We start from the raw sequence: 16,024 nt of genomic DNA, 5'->3' as shown, positions 1-16,024 counted from the left end.
TTTAATACAGTTTAAATATTGTAAATCATACATATGGAGTAGAAATCTGGTGTGGCTTTTAGTAACTGTGATTTTTTTTCTTCCTTGAAAGCTGCCTTTCTCAACTTTTTTTTTTCCCAAGAATTTTTAGGGGAAGAGGTTGGAAAAGTTTTCCTTCACAGGAATGCTGAAGGTGAATTGGGACTTTCAAGCCAACACCTGCTGTGTGATGAAATTGGGAGCCAGTTGATTTGAGGATAGGAGCCTGAAAGCTAATAAAGGCAGGAAAATTATGAAATGGCTGTAAGCCAGGAGGTAAAGACCAAAAAAAAAAAAAAAAATCCAAGAAAACTGCTAGAGTTTACTTACCTGTAAAGCAGCCATAGGTAATCCTCTGCCACCTGCACTGAGCTGGTTGGTACCTGGGTGTCACAGAACCACAGTAGTTGCACAGTAAGAGTTAGGCCTAAGCAGTACCATGTTTTAAATCCTACTTGTTATCATGTGTAACCTGACAAGTTAATAACTTGAAGAAAGTTCTGTTGGATGTTTTATTTGTATAGTTAAAAACTTTTGAGGAAAAACAGAATTTAAACAGCTGGAAAGTTACTATAGATCAAAGACAAGCTGACTTCATCTCACATGCGTTACCACTGTCAGTCTTTCAGTACCGAATAATGTCCTGCAATGCTTGTAATACTGAAGTATAGTAAGAAACCAGGTATCAAGCACTTCATGTAAAATATCTCAAATTGTTAATTTCACACTGATGAAACATTCCTTATATTACTATTGGAACAGTCCATCTTGATTTAACCTTCCCAGTTCAGCTGAAACACAATACCATCCTGAAAGCTGTAATGGAAAGAGAAAGGTTGAAATGCAAAGTAATGATTGAATGAAACTGTAGGAAGCCTTTTAGAAAGTAACAAAGTAATCAAAATCTGGAACAAATGAATTGCATCCTGTAAAATCTTTAACATAAATTGGAAAAAGGAACATTTCAAAGACAAAAGAAGAGGTAGAGAAAAAAAGAAAGATGATGGTTGAATACCTGGACACACAGCTTAGAAACATGAGTGTTGCTAGATTCAAGAACTTCCATTTCTGGAGACACAGAACATAAACAAGCCTAATTTAATTTTAGTGAATGACTTGTAAAGAATGAAGAAAGGTCAGGGATATTAAACCAAAGATGGCTGGTTTAAAGTTCTACAGAAGACATTCTTTTGGTGAGGTATAGGACTTGGCTTGCACAGACTGCCTGACAAGGGCAACTTCCATCACTCTGTCTCACATGCTCTACAAGCAGCTGTTGCTGAGGTGCTGTATTATGTTAACTGCTGTGTGTGTTCAGCAAAACCATCTCTGCTGTGGTTACATTCAGCTTAGCCAAACTGGGGCAGCTTGTTTTGGTGTCTGGAAATTAGGGTATTTTGTGTATCTGCCTGCATTTCTATCTCCTGAACTACTCACCTAAGCTGAACAATGAAGGTGACAAACAAGAGCCAGGTGCTGTTTTACACCTCAGAGGACCTTCAGCTTTCCTCTAACAGCTGGCAGTATCCAGTCTCTAAAAGCAACTGAAATTCTCAAGCCTCAGCTTTTATAATACAAGAACATCTGACAGGGTCAGGACCTGGTCTGGTGAAGGTATCACTACCACAAGACTGGGTAGCTGCTGCTTCTTTTATCTTCAATCACAGAACTGCTTTCTCCCTGTAAATTTGCTGAACATAGGAGCAGACTGAAAGAAGTAGTCACCAAGATTTCCATTGCTGTGTATTCCTAGAAGTACACATAAAATTTACTATTTCCCCCGGGTACGCACACCAGGAACTGGAAACACTCAGAAGCCAAAGCCACTTAGTTCTGCTTCATTTGATATGGAACACATTTCTACATCTTGCTAATACTTGTTTAAAGGTCTATCATTCAGCTTCAAAGCCCAAAACATACAACAGACCTTCTTAAAAATGCAAATTAATATAAATGGTATCGAAGGACTGTTTAAAAAGAAGTATTCTAGCATTACTCATTGAAGTCTTGAAGAGGCAATGCAAGTGTGTAGATAAAAATGGAACAGGCAGAAGCAGCCAGAACAGCTGCTTGACTCCCACTGCTTGCAGTGGTGTCAGCCCCACAGAGTAACTTCAGCAGAACAGAGAAAGATGAGGGCTGTCAGAGCTCTTAGAGCCCACTAAATGACACCTGGTTTTAAAGCAACCTCTTTCACATCAAAAGTGCTTAAGCAAAAAGCAAAACATTGCTGATTCATGAATGTGTATTTGTATAAGCTGAGCTTTTTAAAAAAAATAATCATTTACAAGAATTACACACTTGCACAATTTTAGAAAGGTTTCTGTGTTACAACTAAGGTTATTTGCTTCTAAGTATGCACAGATCTGTTTTCTTTTGCACCAGCTCAGAAAAAAAGAGACCATTCTGCAATATTTACTGTATCTACTGTACTGTAAATTTTTTAAGAGAGTCTTGAACATTGAAAAAACACAGTATTTCTGCAGCTGGGACACATTCTAACTTTCCTTACTGTTACTGGAAATGCCTGGTGAAATCACTGACCTACTGAAGTTAAACCTCTTCACCTTCTCTGAGGTCGCAGTCTTCCTATACCTTAACCAAACAAAATGAAACATATGAGAGCACTTACCAAAATCCCTAGGCACAGACATGCTCAGACAGTTCACAGATCAGCATCTCACTGAATATTTTCATTGCATGTTGCCTTACTGTTAAATGGAGAGCATATTTGTGTTTTAACGAGCAGGTGGATTAAATGGGTTAAGGTGGGATGAGAGATACTGCACATTTACTGATAATGTTGCTCAGCTGAGTATTTTGTATAGCACCTCTTGCATGTGGTGTTACACAAGCAACTGATACAAAAGCATTGTCACAGCAGAAAGTCTGCAAAAAAAAAAAAAAAAGCACATTTGGATGAGTTAAATTGAACCCCAGATATCTGGAGTAATTAAAACTAATCATGGTATTGTTTCTTTTACTGCTTCATAACATTACACGATTACCAAATTACTCCTTTCACACACTATTTGTTATCTTGTACAGTTTATTACACAGAACATATCCTGCTCTCAGCTTACTGCTGCTGACATACTCACATTGTGCAAAACTGCCATCACTCAAACACAGGGCACAGGCTCTGCAGCACTGTTACGCTACCTGCTTCTACCACATACTATGTGGTATTGCAACCTTTTTGTTTCTTTAATGACTAATTTACAGAACTAAGTTATTCACAGGACATTTCTGAGTTACTACAGCAAATTTATCAGGATTCTTCCTTACGCTTCATGCTGCTGCTAACTGGCAAATCAAAGGTATAGGCAGACTCCCTCTAACTTTTAAAAATAATAGTGAACCACAAGTCAACATTCTGCACACAACCTATTCACCTCACAGAGCTTAGACAGAAATAACCCACTGAGTCAAATAAGCAAGGAGGAAGTTTGCTCCAAAATCAATGCTTTTTATTATTTCAAACTCAGACATATATTTCTGAAGAACACTAACACAATTATTTCCACAAGCATATTAAAAATATCTGCCTTGCATGAAAGGTTATAATATTAAAATTCACGCTATTCAAATTTCAATAGCAAAATAGCAAATTAAAGACATTTCCAGCTTTATAAATCACTACACTATAGTGGACAGTAAGTAGTATTTCTTGTTTTTAGGGCAAACAACAATCCAGTGGCAGTGAATTTACCACAAAATACAGGTATTGTGAGTACAGCTACACCTAGCTTTGAAACACCAAAGCAGATCATCTTCAGCCTCTCCTGTTGTTATTAAATGTCTCAGCTATTTTCTGCAACTCCAAATCCATAGCAGCCAGGTTTTCCAGCTCTTTTGCCTGTGAAAACAAAAAGGACGTTTAACACATCAATTAATATTAGCAAATGTTTTGCTGCATGAAAACCAGAGACAAAGGTAGTTTCTGAGGATTATCTCCTGCTGGGTACAGGTCCCTAGACAGGCTGTGGGGCAGAGAAGTGAATGGTAGTGCAGCACACGCATCAGGGATTTGTGTAATTTCATGCTTTTAACTGAATTAGTGCTGGGGAGAGTATAAAGCTACTCATTCTGAGAGCTGGACTGAGCTACAATTTGATCTTTTCAGCTATAAAAAAAACATTATTAGTAGCAACTTCCTGCTACCTCACAGCTGCCACTCCTAGAAGTATGAAGTCACATCTCCCCAGGTGAAAGCCCCTCAGTCCTTAGGAGACCACAACCTTATGTTCACAGTGGTTCTGGCTTATGGTGTGCAGTAAATGGAAATCTTCCAAATTGCCAGATTGTAAGGGAAAAACAGTTATGCAGTCAGTTCGCGCTTATTGTGATAACTTGCAAACGTGGTTAAATTACATAAATTCCTATCAAATCTCCACTGCTCTCAGTGGAGAAATTCCTATACATGGGAACTATATGCACTGATCAAGCACGTGAGTGTGAGCCCAGATCTGCTCTGCAATTACAGACAGGACAGCAAGCCAATGGACAGCTGAATCTCGATAAATGTAACACTTACTTTCCAGCTGTATGAGTTAAACATCCCAACACACCAACTGGTGCCTGCTTAATTACTCCCTGCTCCTGTTGCAATGGGCATCTTTCTTTTATTCTGTGAAGGCACTAGAGAAAAGGAAGAATTTCCTCTCTCTCCTTGTCTTGAAGCAGATAGAAGCTAATGAGGATGCACATTGTCTTTATTTTATGAACTGTGCCCTGGGGTAGCTCCACTAAATTCATTCTAAGACAGCAACGTTTTTAAATCAGTGAAGATCTGGCTTTTAACATGACTTAATCTCCTTTGTGTTTTTTCCACTCACAGTTAACCAGCCATCTTGGGAACAGATTTAGAAGCGTGCATGTAAAATCAGCTTCCACTACCTTTTCTGAGAAACATTTGTACACATACCTCCTCCTCTGTCAGAGACCTCTGGTTCAGAGTTCCTTTGTCATTCCTGATTACGTGACGTTTCTTCATGTCTTCTCCAGAATTGTACAACTCCAGGAATTCAGCTGATTTCTTCCTGTAATTCAGAAGCTGTGCAAGTTGATCCATCTTGTCATACTGCCTTTTCATATCATTTCTGTTCCTTTTGCTAAGATTCCTCTTCTCAGAGCGTCCACGGTTCAGAGCGCTCAGGAGCTGCTTTTTATCCCACCAGTCATAGTCACTGTATTCAGGGAAAGGACTCTTCTCACTCAAGGTGGGCCTGCCTTCCTCTTTACTCTCTGGAAGCCTCTCTCCTGCGCTGTTCCTTTTCTCAAAGTGCTGGCTCTTCCACCACAGAAGTGGGTATACAGGGCTGTAGGATGCTGTGGTTCTCTTCTCATTCTCTGAAGGGAGATGGCTCCTGTACTCTTCCTTCTCTTCATATCCTCCTTGTTCCATATTCTCCTCTTCATTCTCTATCTGATCACTGCTGTAATGTTTCTTTTCTACTTCCTCTTCCTCCTCATCACTGCCACCAGGGTAGTGCTGCTGCTCTACACTGTCCTCAGTGTTGTAGTGCGTTCTGGCCTGCCCTTTGTGCTCTCGAGTGTACACTTTCTGTGTTCCTTCACCTTCATCGTCCCACAAGCGGTACCTTCCTCCAGCATGATGCTTCTTCTCCTTGCTGCTGTCACTGTGATACCTGTCTAGCTCTTCCTCACTTTCATCTCCACGATACGCCCTTCCCTCAGAATGGTGACTCCTCTCCTCACGCCATTTCTCATTACTTTCTTCGCTGTGGTGATGCCTCTTATTTTCCTCTTGGCTCTTCTCTTCACTCTGCTGCCACCTCTCTCTGTACTCCACATTTCCCTGGCCCGCATACCTTTTCTCCTCTGTACCTTCAGACCCATGCCTCCCACGATAACCACTCTTCTCTTCATGCTGCTGCTCAGATTCTTCGTGGTGGTGTTTCTGATGGTTATTCCTTTTGTCCCAGAGATGAGACTCCTCTGCATTTGATTCTTCAGCTAGTTCCTCTTTCTCACCACCGTGGCCTCTATTCTCTTCAGAGGAATCACCTATTCTGTGTTTCCCATGATAACGTTTTGGTTTGTAGGACTTTTTTTCTTCCTTCAATTCTTCACTCTCATCAGACTCTTCACGCTCCTCATGTCGGGAGAAATCACGTCCCTTGGACTCAGTCAGGTGGTATTTTTCACTTCTTTCTTCCTCTGCCTCTCCTTCTTCACCTTCGTGAATTCTTTTGTGAGGACTTTGCATTCCCTCCTCTGAATGCCATTGATCCATGGGGCGTTGATCATTCTCCTCAGCGCCCTCCTCTGTGCTCATGCCTGCAGAGTGGGACTTCCTGTTGAGAACAGCATGGTCGTCTTCTCCGTCACTTTGCTTGCTCTCTCTGCTTTCTTCTTCACTGTGGTAGCTGTTCTCCTCTCTTCTGATTTCCTGATAGTGTTTCTTTTCCTCTGTATGAAGTTTCTCTTCGTGAACAGGTACGTGGTGTCCCTCCTCATCTTCCTTGCTGTTACCTTCCCCAGGATGAAGCTTCTCTTCATCACTTCCTTTCATGCGCTTTTTAGAGTCATCTTCTGCCTGACTCTGTTCCCTCTCCACACTTTCAGAGTGTGGGTTTTCAAACTCTGATGGCTCTTTCAAATGCCTCACTTCAAGCTGTTTGTCTTCGCTTCTCTCTCTGTCAGTTTTACCACCTACAACAACAACAAAACCAGCCTAATGAAGAAAATGAACTCTCCAATGAAATGCTGTTTCAGTTTACATACATAACTGGCTCCCCAAAGTAGCAAGATTTGGAAAGAACTGATTTAAGTTCTGCTTTCAAAAACTGTTGTTTTCATCTATTTTGTACGTTTGCCTGGAAAAACATTCATTATTTATCATTTAGTTAAGCATTTTAGAAGTCCCACGGAAATCTCCAGAATCATTTTTTTTTTCTTTGGCTCTTCTGTTTATTTGTGACTGCATTTTTAGAATCAAACTAACTCTCGCTCCCATTAAAAACCAATGAGATCTGGAGTTCTACGAATGTCAGGTCATAGCTGTTGCACTTGTTTAGTGACAAAAAATACACATTTATTTCAAGCTACAAAAAAAATATATATATGAGGAGTAGTAAAAATAAGCTTTTAGCAAAAGTAAAACCAAGCTGATTGCACATAAATAAACGTGTTATTTTGCAATTGTTATGTTTAATCAAATCACGCACCTTTTGTTACTATGAAAATCCTAAACACAAGTCTGACTGACTGCAACAGTAACAATATATTTCTATGAAGGCATTTCCACCTCATTTGTGCCTCAATAACATCAGAAATAGATGACAAATTCTAAAGGGTTCAGACAACAGCTTCACAGATTTAAAAATAGCTTATTCTTTACAAAAAGCTTCTCATTATCTGATGTTCTTGGCGAATATTTGTATAATGATAAAAACATGATCCTTATTCTCTCCTTCCAATGAGCAATTTTCTGTTTACCAGAAGATGGTAAGTAGACAGGTTTATCTGAAACTAACACTGCCATATGACATTCAATGACATTCAGCAGCAAGTAGAAACTTGGGGCTTAGACAGATACCAATAGATGTATTCCTAAAGTTCAAAACCCATCCTTTTCTGATAAATGAATTACAGCCACACAATATTTCCTCTATAAACAAGCATGAGATGGATGAGTTTCATTACTGCTTCTTGCTGGCAGGTAAGTTCAAAGAGCCTTTTTATTGTTCTGTAGTCAAATAAACATATACTGGGCAGAAAAAAAAACATGCATTTTGGAGTTTGGCACAGTGTCCACCACATTTCACACACAGCCTTATACCTCTACACTGAGGCAGCTGCAGGAACAAGCTCATCAGAAAATAAGATTCCCAAAGGGACTATTCAGCACATGTCTCCAGACCTCTGGAATCAGCACAACAAATTTAATCGCTTCCGGGCTGGTTACAGCCCAAGAGTCCCTCTGCTGAGCTGGGCATGGATTCAGTTGCCACTGGGTACCTTATTGGTGTAAAAGGAGGTTAGCTGAAGCCAGTTCCTATGCTCTGGGATGCATTCAGCACCTGGTCAGAAACTGGCTGCACCTGTTGATTTCCCAGGCTAGACTGGAGCTTTTTAAGTTCTCTGAGAAGCTGCAGGTGGCTGAAGCAGAGCCACATGTCAGCCAAGAATCCCTGAATTGCTGACCGTTACCAGATAAGACTGCTTGTTCTTTGAGACAGAAAGTATTAAGAGAGGGAAACAGGAATTCTGACACTGAAATTAGGAGGCAATAGATTCACTCCAACACTAGACAGAATCCATCTGAAAGTTGGTTTTCTCAGTGTTACCAACCAGAGAGTCTAATGCTGAAACATTTCTTTTTTAAGAATATTTCTAACTTGCCCTTCTCACTCCATGCTAGTCTTAGAAGTAAAAACAAATCAATCAATGCCCATAGCAGAATCAGTTCTAAGATTGGGAAATGGAAAAAAAAAAAAAACTGACTATTCATGTTGTTTGCACTTGGAACTTAAGACATTCTGAACTTAAATTCAGATGATGGACTTGTGGAAGGCAAGGCAAAAAGACTGGCACATCATGATTAATAATACAAAGTACGTAACTTCCAATACATTATTCTTACACGTGAGATTAAAATCATTCATCTCTCTTGAAAATAGTAGTTTACAAACAAATATCAAATTTCTTTCATGAGTCCAGATAAGGTTTTACTTACCCTTCTTGAGGATTTCTTTGCATTCAGGATTAATTGGTGGGGCATTTGGCTTAGACAGAGCATTGGATAGAACCTCCACTATGCACTGTGTTATCTACGAGAAACAAAATCAGACAACAAATTCTCATGGTGAAAACAGAAATCCTGCTTTTGACCTAGTCAGTAAGCAAAGCTAGTTTAGGGTTAAAGCTCGTGGTTAGTAGTTATGAGCTTAGCATACTACTTATGGAGTTTGGGGCAACCCTCAGCTCTACCAGTGCATTTGGGTAAGAAGTGCTCTGCTCCTCACTTATATATTAGTACAAGAATAGTCATTAGCTCTATTTATTCTCTTAGAATCATAGATTCTATGACAGGCTCCTTTTCTATGTTTTTAAACATCCTGTTCTGTACAAAGGAGAGTCCAACAACATGTGGTAACCCCAACAGAAAAAAACACCACCACAATACATCCAAAATATGAGGATCATCCAGTAGGATCTGCCCAAACAAGCACCAAGCAAAGGTACTGCTTGGGCTGTGGGTAAACTGAAAAATGCCTTTAAAAGCAACACGCTCCACAAATTTATTTCAGGAGTTTACTCTGTGAATATCCAAGTCTTCTTGGATGGGTATGTGCTTTAAAGCACCACCTCTATTTGTACTTTGCATTTAAACTGGAGAGTCATCTAAACGCCGAGGAAATGCATTGAAAATGGCACAACCACCTTTAGTCCTAACTGCCCACTAAAGTAGCTCTTCTGCACAAATTCATCCAAAATGGTTTTTAAGTTTGGAGTTGTTAGTTGTGAGCAAGTGCTCAGATCTCTGGATCCAAGACACTCCTTAGGTTGATAAATTGCGTAACTGGATGGGAGGAGACAAGAAAATATACATATGGCTGATTATCTTTTCCCTGTTCTTAGTTATTTACAGCTGTTTACTAATGTAAATAACCATACTATCAACCAGTAGAGAGGCCGTAAGGTCAGATTAGAAATCCTGAGAGCAGCCAGTAGATTTAATCAAACAGGTTAAGAACCTCTTTCCAAGGAACAAGCAAAGACTGTATTAGAAAGGCCATTACATAACAACTGTAGACATTTTCTACTATTATACTTTACTCCTAATTTACCATTTCACTTTTTACAGTCTGATTACATGTACTATCAAGTAATATCTCAGATCATTTTTCAGGCAGCTGGAAAACACTGAGTTTCTGACACAAGAAGCCAGCTTCTGTTTTCATCAAATGCATTGATGGCTAAGGGGACCCTGAGCTTCACACCACTGATGATCGCTTAAGCTTACCCTTAGGAAAAAAAGAAAAAACAACAGCCAAGAAAGAAAAAAAAAACACAAACATTTCCCTGAGAACTTAAAAAGAAAACAGGAGCCAGAATGCTGGGGAGCATATGACTGATAGCTTTTGAAATTTGCTCTGACTTAAAGCTACTCACCATTTCTTCCATATGGTCTTTTTCCACTGGAACTGTGCTGACACCTGGAAGAAAAATAAATTATTACAGACTCATTAGTCCTAGCAGGACCATAAATATCACTGACAGAAGTCCTTAGCATGTTAAGGCTGCCTAAACTTTGGGTTGGTAGGGTAAGTGAATCAGATGCATTTTATCTTTTCTTCCTCAGAATGGGAAAGCAGTGTAGAGCCTCACCCTGGCAGGAGAGAATCATAGAACAGCTTGGGTTGGAACAGATGCCAAAGGTGATCAAGTTCCAACACCCCTGCCACAGAGGCAGGGCCACCAACACTTCTAGTGCTAAAAGAATATAAACAATAAACAAACAACAACACCACCACCAACAACAAAAAACCCAAACAGAAAGCAACACTCAAATTCCAAGAATGGAACCTAACAGTAATGGGTATTCATGTAGATGTACTTGTTTGGTGGTGAAAGAAGAGGAAACAAAGACTGTTCCCAAATCGAGACCTATTTCACCTTCTTCAGGGGATTAGTTTGCCCCACGACCATCTCCCCAGCAAGAGACCACTTCAAAGATGAAAAGCAACTACTGCCCTAATCCTTCTGGAGCAATCCTGTCTCAACTGGATTTTTCCATTCACAAAGTGGTCCATTATAAGCTCAATAAATGAACAGGAAGATAAATATCAGTGGGGAAAAAAATAAAACAAGACAAAAAAAAAACAAAAGCACAAAGAAGTGGTACAACTCCTCTATATCATAAGGACACTTCAGGTAATCAACACCTCCCCATACCACTTCTACTGCTGGTCCAAAGTATACCTGCTGTAAACAAAACCTTCAGGCTGCTTTTCTTCTGCCATCACTGCTGCATTGTCATAGAATTGTTAGAGTTAGAAGACCATGCAGTCCAACTCTCCTGCACTGAACAGGGACACCTACAGCTCCATGAGATTCCTCAGAGCCCCTCCAGCCTGACCATGGATATCTCCAGGGATGGGGCACTCATCACCTCTCTGGGTAACCTGTGCCAGTGCCTCAACCACCCTTATTGTAAAAGACTTTTTCCTTATCTCCAGTCTAAATCTCCCCACTTTTAGTGTGAAACCGCTCCCCTTTGTCCTGTCACAAGAGAGCCTGCTAAAGAGTCTGTCCTTTTTTTCTTATTATGTCTCCAGCTCGCTAATGTGCTTGTCTGTTAGGCATTAATAAACTTTGTCAAGTCTTACCCACCTAGAGATTTACTGAAGTTAAACAACTCTGCCAGCCACGAGTAGGTAAAAGCAAGAGTTATTGTATCACTGCTTCACAGACTTACTACGTTTATTATAACTGCCATACCTAAACACACAGCTTGGGATGCAGTTCTGGAGTTTTTAGAAGTATCATCCCTTCAATACTGCTCAAGTAGGATAGTACTGGACCCAATGAACACAAAGATTATGGAGACAATAGAAGCCAATTTACCTTATGGTTGGCAGGTCCAGCTCCCAGCCCATGGGCCACATGCAGCCCAGCCCCTTCCCCACACTATCATGGTGGCAGATCTGCCATGCCAAGTAGCCCAGCCCCTCAGCACCAACCAAACACTGGTGCACTATTAATCCCATCTGGGCTGAAACCAGGACACAGGGCATGGTGCAGTGGCAGCTCAAGCTATGGCAAATAAGTTTATGGATTTTGATACATTGGCTAAACGTAGACCTGTGAACAGCAAAAAACACGCGTCAGTAGGGCTGCTCTGAAAGTAATGCCTCCTGCTTTATTATGTTGGCCCAGGATGTCAAAGGCAGGTGTTGGTGGTATGGCAGTAGAGATTGAACCTTCCCACCAATATCCCATTACATTTCGTTGTTGCCACGTGACAGATGGCAGCAGAGGGTCAGCCCAACACAATGACATCTGACACGGAAGGGTATATGAGCAAAGGTGTGGAACTGAATTCCTCAGTGCTGAAAAAATTGCATCTGTTGGTATTCACCAACACTTGCTGAATGTTTCTGGAGACCAAAGAGCGGGTGTGAGCACAGAGAGGGGTGAGTGATGTGTTTCAGCAGTGGCAACAGTGGGTCACCTCTGCTGGTGCAGATTGTTACAAGGGAAGCATGCAGACTCTTGGTCATCGCTGGTAAAAATACACAGCTAATGATGGTGACTATACTGAAAAAAAGTGTTTTGTAGCTCAGAATTTGCTCTATTAAATACTGCTGTCGTGCTCTTTGCATCTGTTGCAGTTTTCATGGACATAATTTCAGAGGCATTACTTTTGGAGCAACCTTTGTAGATGCGGCCCTAGAAAATTCCTCTTTACTCAATGCAGCTGAGGTGAGCCAAAAGATTGGACACCCACACCAGTAAAACTGATACTTTCCCCAGGAAGTTTACTGCAAAGGAGAGGAGTGTGCAACTTTAGTCTTCTGTAGCAGCAAAGCTCTTCTTTTCCATCCATGGAGGAAGCAGATATTGAGCACTGATTCCCCAGATTCCGTGTAATATCTGAATACTACACAAATAGCTCACTTGATAATCCTACTGTCTTCTATTTTTGCTCCCTGAAACACCTATGTAGGAATGTGCTTCTCCAGCCCAAGTATACAACTACAGAAAAGGGAACCCACACTAGGGTAGCACAGAAGGGATCTCCCTAAAATAGCACTGCATCCCTAACCAAGCCATCCTTCCAGAACACCAGGTGGTGTATGGGGGAGATGGTGCTATGCGGAGCCAACCCACTCCCCCAGTGTTAGTTGTGCTCAGAGCTGAACTAGGCATGTTTTTGGTTACTTTATTTACTAACCTAGCTATGCAAATAACTACCGCATTACACACTGATAACACTGTTGCAGTCTCACTTGCCTGCATTCTTCATCTGAGCAGGAAGAGCAAGAATGAGGCAACAAAAGGGCAGCAAAGACCCTACTACTGAGAAAAAGAAGAAAAAAAAAGGTATCTACTGAAAGGTATTCTCCTTATTCCTTAAGGCTTGGAGACACTGCACTTATGACAAGCAGAGGGGATGATCTGCCACTCCACCTCTTCTTGACAAGGCTCCTTGTGTCGTGAGAAATCAGGACATGTATAAGGGCAAACACCTGACTTTGTCCTTTGTAGCAGCCCTCCTGTGAGGTGCGTTGTCCTGTGGTGTGACAGTGCTGGAACAGACAAGCTTCTGAACGTTGTTTACTATTAGTGATGCCAACTTCAGGCTGCTTCTCATGCACTACGTCAGTGGTATGTAAATATAAATTCAGGTTGTGCTGACTGCCTTTGCTCTGTCATTTCAAAGTCAGCTCTTCAAGGAGATTTACAGTTAGGTTAATGGATCATTAAAGCAAGTGCTTGTTAAATGGTGAAAGCTGACCTGCACAATGAGCTGCGTCAGGCTATTGTAACAGCATCAGAAGAAACAGCATTGGACATACATCACATTAGCCTGTGCAGATGGACAAAATCAGTATTTGATTCATTCTAGGGCCTGGAATAACGCTCTGAAGCAGCTGCTTTGCCAGAGCTGAGAGAGGCAGTCCATGGGGAGTCAGCAAACCCCACTTCACACCTGTGCCAGCTGACAAGAGCTCTCTGTGGGTCTCCTGCCAGTTGTAGATGGCAGCTAGCACCTCTGCCACCCTCTCCACACATGCCCAGGCTGCAGAGCAAAGCTATCACCCAGCACTGCTGACACGGCCAGGTGGCAGAGCACCCACCCACTGAGCCTGTGGGGACCTGCAGATGGTACCGCTGCGGGGCTGTGCAGAGGAAACAGAGTCAGGGCACACACTGAAAACCCTTGCCCTGCCCATACAGACAGCTATGGGTAAGCTTCACCTTCCTGAACCAAACCTGCCCAGACAGTTACAATCAGATTAATTCATTTTGCAAAAGCACTGAGATGAACATCACTGAAGAGGATGAGAAACACAGACTATTTACACCTTTGAAAATAACACAGAACAAATTCACAGGGCTTTTGCTTCTATCTCCACAATCGGGGCAGACCTCTCGGCGGGTGCATGCTAAAATCCTCACACGGATCTTTTCAACAGTGCCAATGACTCAGTGCAGTGCCATTGGTCACCAGAACGGCACTGCACTGAGCCATTGGCACTATCATTGGTCACCAGAATTTCAGGAAGAATTTTTCCTATGGAAAGATCACGGAAACTTCAACATATTGCTTTAGAGAAGGAATACTGGCAAGTTCCTGAAGTTAGTGTTCCACCGATCCCCAGCCCTGAGCTCCTTAGCTCATTGATCCCGGCTGCCATTCGATTCGACAAGAGAGCCAAAAGCGACACAGAGAGGCAAACTGCCTCCATCCTATCGCGTTTCATTTCAGTTTCAACATTCGATGCTGCACGCGAAAATAAATAAATAAAAGCCCCAACAGCCGTTAATGAAAGCTGTAGACCTGCTCCTTCAAAGTTGTCTCCCGACGGCACGAACAGGCGACAGTGCTGGAGTAACGCCGTGCTGAAGTACCACGGCACTCCACCTGCCCTCCTCTCCTCAGTGCTAACGCCCAAGCCTCCCCGGCTTCCAGAACGTAAAGTTTCCTCGCCAGGGACCTCGGGCATCGGCTGTTTCGCCTCTGCAGCCCTCATCCCGTGGGCGCAGCCCCCGGCCCGCGTGGCTGTGGGGGGCGATCCCCGGCTGCGGAGTGCAGGGGGCTGTACAGTCAGAACGTCAGTATTGCCAGTCACCCACCCCCTATGTATATGTATATACGTGCATATATAATATATACATATATATACATACATATATAAATAAAATGAACTCCTGCAGGGGCTTTAGATCCTCCTCTCCCTCGCGGCGAGGACGGGCCCCGCCGGACCCCGTCTCTCACAGCGCCCTCCCCGCAGGCACCGCCCGCGGCCCCGCTCACCTGCCAGGGCGGCGGCCGCCAGGAGGCCGAGCAGCGCCAGCGGCCCCATGCTCCGCTCCGCTCGGCTCGGCTCCGAGCGGCGGTTCGCCGCTATTTAAAAGGGGGAGCGGGGGCGGAGGGCCCCGCCGGGAGCCTGCGTCACCGCGAGCCCCCGGGGCCGGCGGGGGAGGCGCCGCCGCCACCACCTCCACCACCGCCGCCTTCGCCGCTCCCCCCACAGAGCCGCCACGGCCCCTCCCGCCCGCCCCCGGCCCCTCAGCTCTCCCCGCCAGCACGGGGGGTGTTTCCTTTTGTCACTACCACAGCCCTACGGCGAAGCTCTCTTCGCCCTCCCCCCCGCCTAAAGGAGAGGGGGGGGTTCCCCGGCCCCTTCCTCCCGCCGTGAGGATGCGCTATCATCCTCCGGTCTTTCCCACATCCATAGGATGCTGAGCGTCAGCTACATGCGGCAGGGCAGGGAGGAGGTGCAGCGATCACTCCCTTCCGGAATAGCTTTCAGAAATCAGCGCTGCATTAGTTCTCATCGGAGCCTTTCCAGGTGCCAAGGCATCCTATTTTCTTTTTCTTTTTTTTTTTTTTGTCCCTGAGAGGTTTCAGTCCCTTCCATCCACATCGCTGCTCCTGCTGCGCACAGCAAACCCAGGTGCAGAGCATTACTCGAAAGTGCTCCCCGTGCTTCTGTCAGCCGGCGAGTGAATGACACCGCTCCTCACGAGCTTTCACTGGGAAAACCACTGCTCTCAGCATCCACCTCCACACAAATCTCTTATTTATTCTGGCGCTGCTCTGCGGAGCCACAACAAACGTACCAACTGTCCCAATTCGTTCCGAACATTCCCCTCTGCTCCCTTCAGAGCCAAAGACACTGCAAGGCCAGCACATGCTTTGTTTTCCCTTCATTAACTCTTCGTGGCCATCTCCAACTAATTTGGAGATTTTTTATTGCTCTTTTTTATTGCTCTTTTTTGTACCATCTCGGTGATAAGCAGG

The 16,024-nt window shown here is 43.2% G+C and overlaps 1 protein-coding gene and 1 non-coding gene across 11 annotated transcripts in view; both read right to left on the bottom strand.

Annotated features, from left to right (window-relative positions):
- Positions 1–3,466: 3,466 nt before the first annotated feature.
- Positions 3,467–16,024, bottom strand: part of CHGB (chromogranin B) — a 96,106-nt gene continuing 83,548 nt past the window's right edge. For 9 of the 10 annotated variants that reach the window (XM_046939544.1, XM_040698243.2, XM_046939545.1 and 6 more), the window contains 4 exons: positions 10,162–10,205; positions 8,723–8,816; positions 4,946–6,696; positions 3,467–3,877 (listed from right to left, as the gene is read on the bottom strand). In XM_046939544.1, coding sequence (XP_046795500.1) covers positions 3,794–3,877; positions 4,946–6,696; positions 8,723–8,816; positions 10,162–10,205 — 1,973 coding nt within the window. In that variant the 3' untranslated portion in view covers positions 3,467–3,793. Of the gene's footprint in view, positions 3,878–4,945; positions 6,697–8,722; positions 8,817–10,161; positions 10,206–15,034; positions 15,103–16,024 lie in introns of those variants that run through there. The other variant, XM_419377.8, reaches the window with a different exon arrangement.
- Positions 14,194–14,250, bottom strand: MIR7464 (microRNA 7464). The gene has a single exon (NR_105632.1). It is a non-coding gene; the product is annotated as a microRNA 7464 (primary transcript).

Source organism: Gallus gallus, chromosome 3 (genome assembly GCF_016699485.2).
Source record: "Gallus gallus isolate bGalGal1 chromosome 3, bGalGal1.mat.broiler.GRCg7b, whole genome shotgun sequence".
NCBI classification, from domain to species: domain Eukaryota; kingdom Metazoa; phylum Chordata; class Aves; order Galliformes; family Phasianidae; genus Gallus; species Gallus gallus.
Note: the sequence above shows the minus strand (reverse complement) of the source record. Positions and strands in the feature narration are given on the sequence as shown.